This window comes from Equus quagga, chromosome 3 (assembly GCF_021613505.1).
Source record: "Equus quagga isolate Etosha38 chromosome 3, UCLA_HA_Equagga_1.0, whole genome shotgun sequence".
Classification (NCBI taxonomy): domain Eukaryota; kingdom Metazoa; phylum Chordata; class Mammalia; order Perissodactyla; family Equidae; genus Equus; species Equus quagga.
In genome coordinates this window covers 150,882,460-150,897,852 of record NC_060269.1, presented here as the reverse complement: position 1 = coordinate 150,897,852, position 15,393 = coordinate 150,882,460, and the positions used below count along the sequence as shown (strand labels likewise).

Below are 15,393 nucleotides of genomic sequence, written 5' to 3'. Positions count from 1 at the left end.
CGCCGGGTCTGGGGGCGCCTCCTGGAGGCCCCGCCCCAGACCCGGCGCTTGGAAGCGGGCGAAAAGCGGGCGCGGCGGGCGCGCCACGCCCCTCGCGGCGCAAGCCTTCGCCCTCCTCCAATCAACGCCGCCCGTCGTCCACTCGCGGCCGCCCATTGGCCTGCTCTTACCGGGAGGCGGGGAGAAGGGGCAGGGCGTCGGGCTGACGCCTGGCCAATCGCCTGGCCCACCGCGCGCGCCCCTGGTTGCCCCTGGAAACCTAACAGCCGGAGGCCGCAGTCCCTGGTGCTGGCCGAACCGGAGGGAGATGGACGGCCACTCCGAGCACAGTGTGGACCCGGAGGGGGACTTCGAAGATGTGACGAGCCTGGCCTCGAGACTGTCCGGCATCAAGGCCAGCTCTGGCCCCCAGTCCCCGCCCGAACCCGCGGACGCCGCGGAGTCGGAGCCGCAGCCGGAGGATGTGGAGCCTTCGGAGAGAGGAGCCGCCGCGGCCGAGCCCGATGAGCCGGCCGAGCCCGCCGAGCCCGCCGAGACCCGGGAAGGGCTGGCGGCCGCCGCCGCTGCGGGCGAGGAGGGGCCCCGAGAGCCGGAGGGGTCGGCCGAGGCGGAGCCAGGGGAGCCAGCCGAGGCCGGGCCTGAGGAGCCAGCCAAGCCGGAGTCCAAAGGCGGGCCCGAGGAACCCGAGGAGGTAGAGGAAAAGGAGGAGAAGGAGAAGGAGGAGGAGGACGAGGAGGACGAGGAGGACGAGGAGAAGGAGGAGAGGGCGCCGGAACGGAGGAGGAGGAAGGAAGCCGCGTCGCAGGTCTCTCTGGCGCCGTCCACCACGGGAAGACAGGCAGAGGCTGCGCCAGCCCGGGACGCTGAGCCGGAGGAACGGGAGCGGGAGGAAGAGGGCGAGGAGAGCCAGGGCGAGGACGCGGAAGGACGCCGGGGGAAAAGCGAGGAAGAGCTGAGAGGTCTGGAGGAGCTCGGGGATGAGGATTATGAGTGGACTGAGGAGGTGCAGAAGCTGCAGGAGCAGCAGCTGCGCTCGGAGCTCCTGGAACAGTACCGCTCCCTGACGGTGGAGCGGAGCCGCTACCAGCGCTACAACGTCTACCTGCAGCACAAGATCTTCGAGGCGCTGCGCAAGAAGAAGGGCCTGGATGCAGCCGAGCTGCCCGACAAGGGCATGGAGCCTGAAGCCCCCGAGAAAGAGCAAGCATACATACGCTATCTGGCCTTGCTGGAGGAGCTGAAGAAGCAACAGGCAGACGACCTGGACTGGTATCACCAGGAGCTGGAGCAGCTGAAGCAGCAATGCAAGGAGAAGCTCGCCAAGGTGGAGAAGGAATGGCAGCGCTTCCAGGCGCTCAAAAAGCAGGTGGTGATGCAGGCCATGGGCAGCTGTTGGATGAAGGGTGGTCGCCAGGCCGCTCTGCGAGAAGTGGAGCAGATCCAGGCGTTGGAGGCTAAGAAGGAGAAGGAGATGAGTGCTGTGAGGCTGGAAAACGTGCAACTGAAGCAGAGCTTGGTGCATTTTGAAACCAGGATGAGGGCCCAGGAGGACATGACCGAGGGGCTTCTCCTCATCGATTTTGAACAGCTTAAGATTGAGAACCAGACTTTCAATGAGAAAGTGGAGGAGCGAAATGAGGAGCTTTTAAAATTGCGCAACAAGGTGACCAACAATGTGCAAATCATAACCCATGTGAAGGAAAAGTTACACTTTGTGGATATAGAAAATTCATACAAAAAGTCACAACTTTTGGAAATTGAAGCTCGGGTGGCCCTGAGGAGGGACCTCTTGACCAAGATTAAGCAAGTCCGGGACAACCTGCGGACTGACAACATCAAGCTGAATCAGAAGTGTGGGCTTCTGGGCAAGGAGTCACTCCTTCGGGACATGGAAGAGAAGGTGGATAAGACAGAACTGCTCAACCAGCGCTTAGAGTCCCTGAAGCGCCATCATGCTGGCCTCACTCTGTCCTGCAGAGGCGTGAAGCAGAAGATCAGGGAGGCCAAAGCCTTTCTCCCCTCTTGATGTGAATGAGAAGAGTGAGCAGAATGTCTTCAATCTTGGCGAACTCTATCCATTAACTTTTATTCTCCATTTGTTACTATTCCGTAAAAGGCCAATGATATTTAGGATGGAACTACATTTTGTATTTATCTCATAATTTTTCAGTTTCCAAATTAGTGCGGAGCACAAAATTGGGTCAGCAGTCAGTGTTATGTGGGGCGAAGGAAAATACGTCTAGAGAAACCAACGAAGGGTGATTTAATGTACCGGACTCATAAAACGCTGTCAAAAGCCTTTTTATATCTGAGCAATTCCATAATTTCAGTAACCTGATACTGAGGAGAACTGTTCCTTTTCCATATGGAGGAGAGTTTAACAGATGGGCAGGGTACCAAAAAAATTCCTGTGCATTAAGCTAATTATTAAACCCCCTTCGAATTTATTAAACTGTGTAGTCCTGAGTCACTGTCTCAATTCAAGGCTCACTGATTCCCTTTTAGATTAAAATTGTTTTGTATGTAAGTAGCACTAGCTTCTGGGATAATAAAAAATATCCAGGAAACAGGAGAAATGATAAATAGGAACAGGAGCTGAAGTTCCTTCATCTTTCCTTTCTCAGTGAAAGGAGGCTCAGTCTGCTTAACCGTTACATGTTTGTTTCTGGCTCAAGGACAATCGTCAATTCTAATGAGACGTTTTCTCGGATCCACTAAAGAAAAGCATTCATCTTGACAAAAAATGAAATTTTGTTTTCCAGTGAAAACAAAACGATGATTGTATTGTGTGTTTTGCCAGGTGCACAATCTATGGAGTGATGACTGCGGACTGTCCACAGCCTTTTGTTTTCAGCGAGATATTTTTGGATCTTAGCAATAGGACCCTTGTTATGCATATGATTTTACTCTATCAAATATTAAAACGTCTGTTACTCCTTGTGTTAATGTAAGAAAGAAATACCTGGTAGGTCTCTCTCCTTAATCAGTGATGAACATTTTCAGTTTCCTTTGATGTTTTTGGAGCTAGGAGCTTGGTTTTATTAATCTTAGGTTGAATTTTGAGATGTGCAGATTTAGGATTAAAAGTATTCTCCCACCCCTAAGCTTAAGTGGATCATATGGAGAGCGATCTGTTTTGGGGTGCTAAATACCTTTAAAGAGTGGTGGAAACCCCACTCTAGGCAGATGACTTGGTTGGTCATAAGAATGTCAAAATATCTTTTGATGACATGATTTTGTTTTCTAAAGTGTGTTCCCTTTGAAGCCAACAAAGGTTGATTAAAATTCCTTTTCTAACTTCCACAGCTTGAATACGCTTTGTTATAATACTGTACTTATCAAACCATACAACCGTTAACAACGAGGGGAGTAAAAATGTGACTTCCAGCTTCCACTCTCCTTATCCTCTACAATTCTCCTTCCCTCCACCCTGTTTGTCAGGCCAAAGTGAAGTAGTAAATCACTGGCAAATACAGCTTTGTTTTCTTTGTGCCTCAAACTAAAAGCAGCACAGGCCCACTGGGTTCTTCTGCGGTGGGGAGGCTTCAAAGGGAAACGGGCAGTACGCTGGGTGCCTTCACCAAGCGAGCAGCCTCCATTAGGAGCGCTGCCAGCCCTTCCGTTCACTAGAGGGAGAACGAACTCGTATGTTCAGCTGATTTTGACCCGTTGGCAGTTACCCAGATAGAACCAAAATCCCTCGTCGGCCTTGACCCGTGTAGCAAGCAGGTCTCTGAGCACAAAGATTCAGAGATTGATGAGGCTGGCATTACTTTCAGCTGCAAAGTCACCCATGTTCTCTCAAATTATATTACCTCATGCTGGAGATGTTACAACTAACTAGAAGATAGATAATCTGCTGTTGGTTACTTCCTAACAGGCTTCTAATCAGATTACAGAAGAGCTCTTTAATCATGAAATAGCAGCACATTCAGATTGTTTCTTAAGAGAGATTGCTTCTGAGGAAGAATGCCACAAACTCTAACGCACCTTCTGCCCAGGTTTGTGGACGTGCTCTTTGTGCCCCACAGCAGCCTGCATGTGCCCCGTCCCTGCCTCGCGGACCCAGTGCTTTGTGACTGTCTGCTTGGTTCTCTGTGCCCAGTGAGACAAAGGCCCGGAGAGGCAGGGACCCTTGGCTTATCATCCCTCTCAGCCAGCATGGTGCCAAGCATGTAATTGGTGCTCAATAAATTTGTTGGATTAATACATAAATATAATCCCATTCTCATTTTCTGAAAATAAGTGTTACTTGAATGCCTATTATATCTCAGGCACTGAGAAGTCCTTTGTTGGATTAAAAAGTAGTTTCAGGTAGAAAGAGGATCTCTAAGTGGGACCAACGAGGGCAATGACAGGGAGGCCAGCTTGTAGTCGCCAGGACAGCGCTGCAGAGAGAGCCCAGCTGTCCCTCCCAGCAGGGACTGCCTCCAGGCATCCTCCCTCCCTCAAGGGGGATTTCTCCAGTAACGCTGGCGACTGCGAGAAGCCTCTAAAAACACATTATTTTATGAACGCTAAAATCAAAGGCTAAAGATTTTTTCATCTCGTCAAAAAGTACAGGACCTGAAAAATGTAGGCACAATAAAATCTGAGTGAGATGTTACATGAAACTAGACTTTTTAAAAATTAGTCTGAATCAAAGTGTCCCCTTCGACGTTACAGGAGGTAAAATTTTGTGTTTTTGGCACCGTTGGCAGGACTGAATCCAGCGCTACCTGGATGGAGCCTGAGGCATCTGAAAAAGAAACATTTTCTCATTGGTAAAGGAAAATCACTTTTGGTGACTTCCTTCTTTTGAGATTTTTAAATTATATACGTGGAAATAAAAATATGGTTTCTTTTTTCATAACTTCATCTGCAGCCATAATTTAGATTTTTGCCATTGGTGGGGGGTGCCTGTCCAAAAAATAATATCAGAATTAATGCACTCCAATTTAGTTTTTTTTAAAGATTGGCACCTGAGCTAACAACTGTTGCCAATCTTCTTTTTTTCTTCTTTTTTTTCCTCTTTTCCCCAAAGCCCCCCAGCACATAGTTGTATATTCTAGTTGTAGGTCCTTCTGCCTCTGCTCTGTGGGACGCCGCCTCAGCATGGCCCGATGAGCGATGCCATGTCTGCACATGGGATCTGAACCGGTGAAACCCTGGGCCGCTGAAGCAGAGCTCGCAAACCCAAGTGCTCAGCCATGGGGCCAGCCCCCTAATTTAGTGCTTTTTATGTTCTAAACTTTCCAATAGTCAATGTCAAAGTGAGACATCATGCAAATGGTATGAATGTACAGGACTCCAGGAGATGACTTCCGTCATGTAGCGCAACACATCAGGGAAGCTGGCAGAGCCAGGACTGGCAGGAAGAACACTGCTGAATTCCTGTCTCCTACCTCCCATGTGATATTCCTTTCAAAAGGTTTAGTTTTTATTTAAATAACCAATGATTAAATATGTGCATATTTTAGTGAATAAATGTACACCCTCCCCAATTTTTTAATTGATGGAGTTTTCTAATATTTCTCTCCAAGGATGCCAAGGATGAATACAAAGAGGTATCTAGAAGGAGAAGACACAGTGTAGTGCTCGAGAACAAAGACTCTGGAATCAGGCGAACCTGGATTCAGTTCTCTTCTGATTGTGACCTGGGATAAACACTTCAACTTTCTAAGCTTCAATGTACTTACTTGTAAAATGGGGACACATTTATTTTATAGGAGAAAATGTCAGAATATGAGAAAAGTTCTCTCTGGGTGGCGAAATTGTGACTTTTATTTTCTTTGTGCTTTTCTGTATTTCCAAATTTTATATAATGAACATGCATTTAATTAGGGGAAAAAAATCCCAATTTTTTAAATTCCTAAGTTCCCCAAGAGTGCAAGATACTAAAAGTTTACATGTCTAGAGCATGATTCTAGCTATCTATGGCAATTTGTTTCCTTTAATGATACAATTACTTCGGCATCTTAGATGATTTTAATCCTCACGAGCCAGTGGATAGGTGCCGGGTACCCTTTTTAACCTTTGGTTACGAAAAAGGAGAACAAAGGAATTTAAATTTTCCTGTTCTTACTTCTGGCTAAACTACACCATAAACTTGGGTTTATTTCTGGTTACAGTAGTTTCTACCCGGAGCTCCAGAGAAGGGACAGGAAGCTGAAGCAACAACGTTTAAGAAAAACTGAGAGACTCGGGGGTCAAGCCAAGGGGTATCTTGTTTTGTCGTGTTGTATAAGGAGAGGGCCACTGTCCCTCCCTCCACAGGGAACCCCACGGGGCTCCGGCATGCTGGGAAGAGGGGCCTTGGCACCTAGTCCTGAAGACAGACAGGGCCTTGGCATGGCCATGCCCAATGGAGCAGCTCCTTCTAGAGCAAGCTGGCGGCAAGGGCGGTTTCGCTCTTGGAGAATCCTGGAGCAACATGTGAACCAGACAGCAGCACTCCGGGCCTCTCAGGAATACCCAGGCCCTTTAAGCCATGGCCAAGTTCCGGGTGGGTGGGCAGGTGCTCTGGAGCGTCAGGTAGACTGCCCAAGGACTTGCCCTGGCTCTAAGGGTTTCCCTCTGCTGGTGCACCTGGTGGCCAACAGCTCATCTCAAGGGCCAACGTGGTGTCGCCTTGCCTCCTCGGCCATGCCGGTGCAGCACCTCACTCCCTCTCTTGCCTTCGTGGCAGGCTCCACACTGCGGATGGTGGTTTTCGAACTGTCAGCCCCTGTTTCTCTTGGGAAAATGTTCCACAACTTCTACCCCCACTGCTCGTGAGTTTCCCCAAGGTTCTCCCCCAGGAGCCAGCCGACAGGCGTGGCTCTGCCTGTTCCCAGCGGGCCTGGTGCCTTGCACACAGGAGGCACTCAGGCCAGTAAGTGAATCCAGGGCCCACCCCAGACCCTGCACTTGGAGTTGGGGTCAGAGCCAGAGGAGGAAGGCTACCCAAGGCCCCAAAGCAAACGTATTCTCTGAGGACAGGTGTTTCTGAGCGGGAGGCACCAGGTGGAGCCTGAACCCTAGCTATGCCACTGACTGGCTGACGGAGTCCCAGCAGATCACTTCTCCGAGGCACAGCTGTGAAACAGAGCTGCTGCGGAGACAAACGAGGTCATGCACAGGGCACTTAGCACCCAGGATGGCACGGGTGGAGCACGGAGCGAGCCCCCAGCAAACGTGCTTGCCGTCAACCACGACCACCCTCGTCTCATAGCTCACCTCACAGCCTGTGAAGAATGGAGAAAAAATAACAGTGGCCCCAAAAGACGAAGCAGTTCACTCGTGAGAAACGAGTGAGGAACGCCGGGCACCGTTTCTGAGCGGTGTGCAGGGCCGACGACATCTGAGGCAATGCCCCCCGAGCTGCTATCTCTGGGGGAAGACAGGCAGGGAGGCCAGCAATGGCGCAGGGTGGAGTGCTCCAGCACAGGCCCTGGGAAGCCCGGGGTGACACAGGAGGGCAGCAGCGTCTGCTCAGGGGACAGTCATAGAGAATGAGTACGGACTCTCCTGGGGGATCGGGACAAAGGGCAGCCTAGGGGCTCTGCACCTTCTAGCTGGGACTTAGTTCGGTGGTCCTCCTGGAGCCTTGGGGGCAGCTGGCCTGGTGAGTACCACTGACACACGTGAGCACTTGCTTGGCCTGGCTCTGAGTGACCCTGGGGACCACTTCACGCTCACTGCCACCTTCATGGGACAGCATTACTGATCTCCACTCCACAGGTGGGGATGGAGGCACACAGTGGCGCAGGGAAGAGCCCACAGTCACCCCACTGTCTGGTGGGGGAGCTGGACTTCAGCACCTGTTCTCCAAGGCCCTGAGCAGGTTTCTCAGGTCAGTGTGAAGAGCCGAGTGGCCCGCAGAGTAAGCGCTGACCACCTGCTGGGATGGGGCGCAGGCTCAGGGAGCGCGAGCAGGGCAGTGTGGCAGACAGCAGGCCCGGGGCCGAGGCCAAGCGAGGGGAGCAGCAGCTGTGGGACACCCCTTCAGCTTGGAAGGGGCGCACTAAAGTCTCGAATCCCTTGACCAAATCACCACAACTGTACAATCTTTTTGATTTAACTGAGCCTAATAAGTGGATTTTAAAATATTCAAACAGCATGATGCTCAAAGTCAAATTTTTGCCGTACCTCAAGGTGAGAACTTCAATTTTCAACCAAACTACAGGGGACATAAGTAACAATTTTACATGACTTTTATTTAATAAAACCACATATTTACAATTCAAAAAGTCCTAATTTGATACACTTTACTAAATAAAATTAAAGGTTAACTGTACAAGCAATTAAAACATGATATGTAGCAAGTGTTATCAGGAGTTTTCTATCAGCAAACTATTTAAAATAGTCAAAAACTGAGCAGTTAAAAAGTACCTTTTCAAGTGAAGATTGTTTCTAGATGAGATTTCAGGGATGGTGGGGACGCAGCTTTCAACTCTAAAGTGCCAGTTGCACAAAGGTCCCAAACCTGAAGTCCTAGATTCTGAAGTCAACGGCACGGGAAGTGGGAAGTGCAGACTTCCAAGGGGTGCAGCATTTCCACCTCTGATTCCAGTTTTCCTAGACGACAGCGTCAAATAGAGAAGCACAACCCTCTGCGGAAGGGGGCCAAGTGACGCTGGACAAGGACTTAGGACCTCTTGGCCTCTGAAGCGGAAGCGTCAAACCGGCCAGACCTCATGTGGTCCCTGAACAGGTCAGGAAAACCTCTTCTGCATTAAAGATTTGCTAAGTATTCCAGATTGGCATGGAATCCTGTTTAAAAAACCTAATGCATAAGTGGTGCTATCCAAAAAGATTTACATCAAACTGTTTGACAAAAATATTAAGGGCTGGGTTTTAACTACACAAGTTCCAAAAATGCATTCTGAAGGACGTGCACACCGCCCCTTGTTGCATGGCTTTCTGTCATGACTTAAGGAACATCTGTATGTACAGTAAGAAAATATATACATCTTTCAAGAACAGAAAGCCCATTTCATGGGACAAGACAAAGTCCATCTGCGAGGAACGGTGTGACAGGGCCCGGCAGCCTGGTTCCCAGGCCTGGCTCAGTCTGGGTTACATTCAGCATCGTGATGTCAGGGAATGGCTGCGTCTGGAAGGTGCTGAGACCTCAGTGAAGACAGAGTGCCTCCTCCGAGAGGTGAGGCAAGTCAGCATTTAAAGGCTGAGGCAGAAGGTGTTATCCATGATGTTCGCAACCTCCCTGGAGAATTCAGTTAAGAACATAAGGGAAAAAAGGCAATTCCAGGAATAACGACACACGGAACAGAGCTGGGAGGGAGGGTATGAGGACAGCCACTGGCTTTGGCAACTTGCTATTGCACCTAGAAGTGTCATCAGCAGATATGGCAGATAGAGAAAACCTATAAAAATAATGCCATATTAGGCTTTATCTCCCACCCCACGTCTCCACGCTGCATGCTATATGCTCAGAGCCAAGGGCGCTCCCAACACCAGGTCAACAGTGGGATGCTCCCTGGGGTGAGAGGTATGGCTGGGAAGGGCTGGAGAGCACCAGACCACACGGCGGCACTTACCATACAGCTAATGGTGCCCCAGAGCCTGGTCTCCCCACCCACAGACCAACAGGCCACAAACTACACGTGGGAACCTGTCTCCACAGAGATCTGCCCCTCTTTTTGACTGTTCTGTGCAAAACTGTTCCTTTCTTTGAATTTGGATAACCAAAGTTCTTAATACAAAGTCATCAGAATCAGTCAAGGAAAAGTTAGAACAAAGTTGCTAATGAACTTGAGGAAAACTAGGCTAAAATGGGGAAAGGCTGATGGTACACATATAGAGAATTCCGACACATGGTCTGGGCTGTGGGGTGTGTGCTGCTCGGTCCTCAGTCCTTACAACAGGCTGTCTTTAAGCCAAATGCATGAGGAGGGAATCACTGCCACTCAGAACTGCTCCTGCCGTTCAGGCGACAAAGGAAAGAGGAGCGTTCTGTCAGAGCACAAGAGCAGCTTCCCCACAAGTGTGTTGTCCCCCAGCCTCCACAAACCGAGCAGGCTGCAGGAGAGGGTAGGTCTTAACATCCTTTTCCCCTCCCCTCTGACTTAAAGGGAGGCTGTTTCCATTCTGTGTTCCATCAGCTCTTAAGCCTGTCTCTGCTGTCACAGGCCTTCTGTGTGAACAGTTCCTCCTGCTCAACAGACGTAGGGAGCAATCTCTGGGAGAGCAGGGCTCCCACTGGAACATAAGCACGCATTTTCAGCCCTCATGCTATAATCTTGTCAGGACAACACGTAAAAACATCACCCTGAAGGTCAGGTCAAGTCCGGGGAACTCGTGAGCACTCATGAGCGACTATCCTCAGAGAGCCTGTTTTCCTTTAATGCTGTCTTTGGTAGGTGGGCTTTAAAAACACAACCTCAAGCTCCGGAAAGAGTCTCATAACTAAATCAGCCATCCCTTTCTTATGTAAAATATGCAAATATGAGCCAATAACATCTGTGAGGTCTCCCAAACAACATTTCTCATGCACCTTGGCTAAGAAAGAGTGTAATGTTCTTTCCAGCAGTTGACATGAAAGCATTACGATTTAATTACCTTTTGCTGAGTTAAGGGGGGGGGATTAGCCACTGCCCGATTTTTAAACCATGCAGAATATGCAGTGGTCAGCCATGGCCAACACTAAGTCATCGTTCCACTGAGCTGCTTAAGGCTAAGCCTTCGTTTAAGTCTTTAAAAGTTTCTTTGTTTTGTTTAAGGCCAACTCCAGTGTTAGGAATCAAACATGAAAAGAGCCCCTGTTCTTCTCAGCGGCCAGCCCGTCCATCTGAAACCACACAGGTGCTCCTCGGAGATCTGCTCCGGTGCCTGGCGCGAGTCCGCCTGCCGCGAGTCCACCTGCCGCCTCAGTGTCTGAGAGATGGGCTTCCTTTCTCCATTTCCCGGCTGTCCTTCTGCAGTGCAGTCAGTACCTGGGAACCACAGGGAAGATGTCTGTGGGTGATCTGCAGCACACACTGAACACAGATCCTGACAGGGGTGGTGACGGGACCGCGGCAGCCTCCTGACTGGCGCCTCCGCCTCCCCACAGCTGCTGCTCCTGTGTTCCATCTTCCAGGCCTGCAGCCAGACTCATCGTCTACCATGGAAATCCGACCACGCCATCTCTGGGATAACGTCCTACGACCACCTCCCACCAGCCACAATACCAATGTCAAGACGTGGCACAGGGCTCTTCTCCTTCCACAATCTGGCTCCAGCCCACGCCCTCGCCAGCACCAAGCCAGGCTCCCCCTCCAGGAAGCTAACAAGCCCTCCTGGCCTTTACGTGCAGCTGCACCCGCTGCCCTGTCCCTCCTCTTCACCAGCAAACCGTGCACCCTCTCCTCATGCCTTCCTGAGCTTTCCCGGAGTAACTCAACTCCCCTCTCTGTGCTCTCTCAGCTCTTGGTGAACACCTTTACTTTTTAAAATTTTACATTCTACTGTGATTGCTTACTAACAGTAGTGACAGTAATAAGAGGCTCCAAGCAGAGCAGTCCTCCAGGCACTTCACGAACAGCATCTACTCAACCCACACAAGCAGCTCAGGAAGGTTAACAACCCACTGTGAGACCCCTGAGCAACACCGCCCGCTCACAGAAACGACCTGCTCTAAGTCAAACAGCTCATGCGGATTCAAACCCAGATCTGTCTGATTTCAAAAGCAAGAGAATCTTTGTGGAACCAGTGCTGATCTACTTGGGGCCAGGTACTATGCCACTTTAACTGAATCACAAATTACAAGGGGGAAGGCAGAAACATTTTATGCAGGTTTCAAATAAGTTGCACAGAAGGACTAATGGTAGATAAATGGGACTGCCAACCTAACTCAAACATTTACTTGTTGTGTATAGCTCACCAAGGTCTTAACCTTGAGCACAGCATTTAAGAGAAATGTGCGTGGACCACAACTCCCATGGGATCTGGAACTGCAAAAAACTCACTGATGCCCATGCCCCACGCCTACCGTCAGGCTAACTCCTTATCACTATCCCATTATTAGAAAATGTCCTACTATTCAATAACCTCTGACCTAGCTTTTTTTTAATTTTTAATTTTTTTCTGAGGAAGAGTCGCCCTGAGCTAACATTCGTTGCCAGTCCTCCTCTTTTTTTGCGTGAGGAAGATTAGCCCTGAGCTAACATCTGTGCCAACCCTCCTCTATTTTTTTTTTGTACGTGGGACACCTCCATAGTGTGGCTGGTGAGTAGAGTAGGTCCGTGCCCAGGATCCGAAACCATGAACAGGGCTGCTGAAATGGAGCATGCGGAAACTTCAACCATTTGGCCACAGGGCCGGGCCTCCTCTGACCTATTTTTTTTTTTTTTTTCCCTGAGGAAGACTGGCCCTGAGCTAACATCCATGCCCATCTTCCTCTACTTTATATGTGGGATGCCTACCACAGCACAGCTTGACAAGCAGTGCCATGTCCGCACCCGGGATCTGAACCGGCGAAGCCTGGGCCGCTGAAGTGGAACATGTGCACTTAACCACTGCGCCACCGGGCCAGCCCCTATGACCTAGTTGTAACCAATAATTTTTACCTAGTCCCTAAAACATAAGAAGTAAAATGACAGATCTGGGCTTAATCCTTCCCTCTGTGTGTGTACGTGTGGATGGGGGAAGCACCAGTGAGACGGAAAGGAGGCTCAGCAGACCGGTGACTGCACTAGTCGTCGGTGTTGAATAAAGGCCACTGGGAAAGGCCCTGGCTTTCTGCAGCTGCTTCAGAAAACCGCTGTAAGCAACCAACTCACAGAAGATCCAAAGCACACCCTCACACACGGGCCAGCTTCACGCGCTTGCCACCTGGCAGTCACCCAGGGTCCCGCACTCAGAGGGCGCCACGCTTAGCTTAATGCTCCGCAGTCACCATCTTGAAGTTCTTAATAATTCTGAATGTGCGGCCCCACATTTTCACTAGGCACTGTCCATTTATTTACCAGAGAAAAGCTCCTCTCTCTTGCCAAATCCTTGATAATTATATAGCCAGTTCTGCTTACACATGAGCTGAATGTATTTTTTTAACGGCTTTATTGATATATAATTCACATACCACATAATTCACCCATTAAAAGTGTAAAACTCAAAGATTTTTAGCACATTCATACATATGTGCAACCATCACCACAGTCATTTTAGAACATTTTCGTCACCTCGAGAAGAAATCCCACATGCTCTAGCCCCCACCGCCCTGCCCCCATATCGTCCTGTTCCCTGGCAACCACTCATGTGCCTTCTGCTCTAGGCTGCCCTGTACTGGGCTTGCACAGGAATGGAGTCATAAGGTACGTAGTCTTGAGCATCGGGCTTTTTCACTTAGGATAATATTTTCAAGGTTCATCCGTATTGCAGCATGTATCAGTACTGCATTCCTTTTTACAAACTAAATGTATTTAATATTTCAAAAATGCACCTCATATCACCCTAGGCACAAAATAGTGCCCCCTCCCCATAAAATGAGGAGAGTATTTCATGGTATTACCCAAGGGCCCATCACAGCAATTGGGCTTCTTTCCAAAAGACCCCGACAGGAAGGGAGCATCACATAATGGGACAGGAAGAAGAGAAAGGACCAGCTGGGGAGGCAGGACAAAGTCCCAGATGAGAGGGAAACCTCCCTCTGGTTAATAAATAGGCACTTTTAAAAGGGTGAATTTTATGGTATGTAAATTACATTTCAATAAAGCTTTTATAAAAACAAATAAACCGCTAATTAAGATCAGAGAGAGAGAGAGAGCCTGATCACCCATGAAATAATCTGGCCAAACATAAAAACTCGGAACCTGATCAAGCCTTTAGATCTGCCAATTTACAGGAAACAGAGAGGACCACGTTAAACACCAGCACAGGGATATGACCAGCAAACCAGACTGTGGGAAACACTGGAGGACAAACGACCTCGTTTTTCAATAAATAAAGAGGGGGAGGGATCAAAGGAAAGGTAGGGTAGCCTATCTATTTAAAGACGACTTAAAAGATCTTTCAGCCAAACGCAATGTGTGGACCTTTCGTGGATCATGATTCAAACAAAATATAAAGTCATTGATGACACTCGAAACAATTAGAAATTTGAAAACTGACTGGATATTTGACAAGTGCATGGAGGTTCGTTATTCTATGTTACTCTATTTTGTACGTATTTTAAATCTTCCACTAATAAAAAAGGTAAATCAGGAACAAGCATTGTTTGGCAAATATAGGAAGTATAAGCCTCCACATATATCAACCAATGAGGTCTGATGCTTAGGGAAATTTGGAGCATACGCAGGATCAAGAACTAGGGTTTTATTTTTTCCTTTTAGCATGGTAAGGACTTGGAACCAGACAACACTGGCCAATCCCACAGGAGACAAGCCCTAAGAGAGATGACCAGAGGAGACGAGAGCAATCTAGAAGCAGGCCCAGGCTGGACGTGCGCCCCAACTACCAGCTCAGCTGCTCCACTAACTTAGCCACTAGAGGGCCAGAGCAACACATCCCAGGGAAGGTGGGCAGGGCCTTTGCTCTGGAAGCCATCCTCCCACCTCCTCAAGAGAGGGCTGAGAGCGCACAGTTGCCTCTCCGGGCCTCCAGTGTTTATCAGTGACATGAGGACAATCCCTGCCCCAGGGCACACCCGTGGTGGGGGGAGGGGGAGCTCCGTGAGCGGTACCCTTGCTTTCTGTGTCTGGAATTTAAAAAAGGGGCGGGGGGAGGGGCTTGGCTTACAAAACACTTTCTAACACGTGGAGGGGACCTTGTCAGCAAACTAGAAGTTCTCCCCTCTCAACGCCAGCAGAATGGGCGCGAAGGCCTTTATTACTCACTCCCTCCATGACAGAGACCCAAAGGTGAGATGACTGCCCGAGACCCCTGTGGCAGGGCCAAGCCCCAAACCCAGGTCTCCTCACTTCCAGCCCAAGAGCTACTTTAGAGATGGCTGTTTTCTCAAAGTGCGCTCTGAATAATGTACCTCCTAAATTACCCTGCTGAGCCAGCTGCTCTATGGAAAAAGAGAACAGAGAGACGCCTTTACCTGAGCCCACTTCTTGTTCCGACTCTGCATCTGAATTGTAGCAATGGAAGCAAAAAATCCTTCTGCAGCCAAGTCTTCAGGCAGCCTCGTTAGGAACTGTGCTATGTGAATGAAGTCCATCTTGGTCAGGATGTCCTCAAACAGCTTCAGGATGCCCAGGGCCGTGCGGAACAGGAACTCTTCCCCATCACGACAGAACACATCCCATATACGACAGGCCAGATCAAGGGGCAAAGACTTACTATATAAAGTAAAGATCCTGGGAAAAAAGTGTGATTTTTTCAGATTTTAGATGGCACAAAGAAAGACCTCTGAACTCAGATCTAATCCATTGAAAATGCTCCCCGAGTCAGTCACTTTCACACTTAGATACGTGGGGGGGGGGGGGG

At 49.3% G+C, this 15,393-nt stretch overlaps 2 protein-coding genes across 3 annotated transcripts in view; one reads left to right on the top strand and one right to left on the bottom strand.

The window, feature by feature from the left end:
- Positions 1 to 271: 271 nt before the first annotated feature.
- Positions 272 to 3,373, top strand: CCDC96 (coiled-coil domain containing 96). The gene is made up of 2 exons (XM_046656939.1): positions 272 to 691; positions 737 to 3,373. Exons 1-2 carry the CDS (start codon positions 308 to 310, stop codon positions 2,024 to 2,026), a joined length of 1,674 nt encoding a protein of 557 aa, XP_046512895.1. The 5' UTR covers positions 272 to 307; the 3' UTR covers positions 2,027 to 3,373.
- Positions 3,374 to 8,156: 4,783 nt separating this feature from the next.
- Positions 8,157 to 15,393, bottom strand: part of TBC1D14 (TBC1 domain family member 14) — a 102,994-nt gene continuing 95,757 nt past the window's right edge. The window contains exons 13-14 of one of the 2 annotated variants that reach the window (XM_046656087.1): positions 15,005 to 15,263; positions 8,157 to 10,916 (exon numbers count right to left, since the gene is read on the bottom strand). In XM_046656087.1, the coding sequence (XP_046512043.1) occupies positions 10,851 to 10,916; positions 15,005 to 15,263 (325 nt within the window). In that variant the 3' untranslated portion in view covers positions 8,157 to 10,850. Of the gene's footprint in view, positions 10,917 to 15,004; positions 15,264 to 15,393 lie in introns of those variants that run through there. The other variant, XM_046656088.1, reaches the window with a different exon arrangement.

Excerpts from the sequence above, each read along its gene's own strand:
- CCDC96 (XM_046656939.1), top strand. The coding sequence starts at position 308 with ATGGACGGCCACTCCGAGCACAGTGTGGACCCGGAGGGGGACTTCGAA. Across the intron at positions 692-736 it reads GGCCCGAGGAACCCGAGGAG|GACGAGGAGGACGAGGAGAA; the intron begins GTAGAGGAAAAG and ends GAGGACGAGGAG.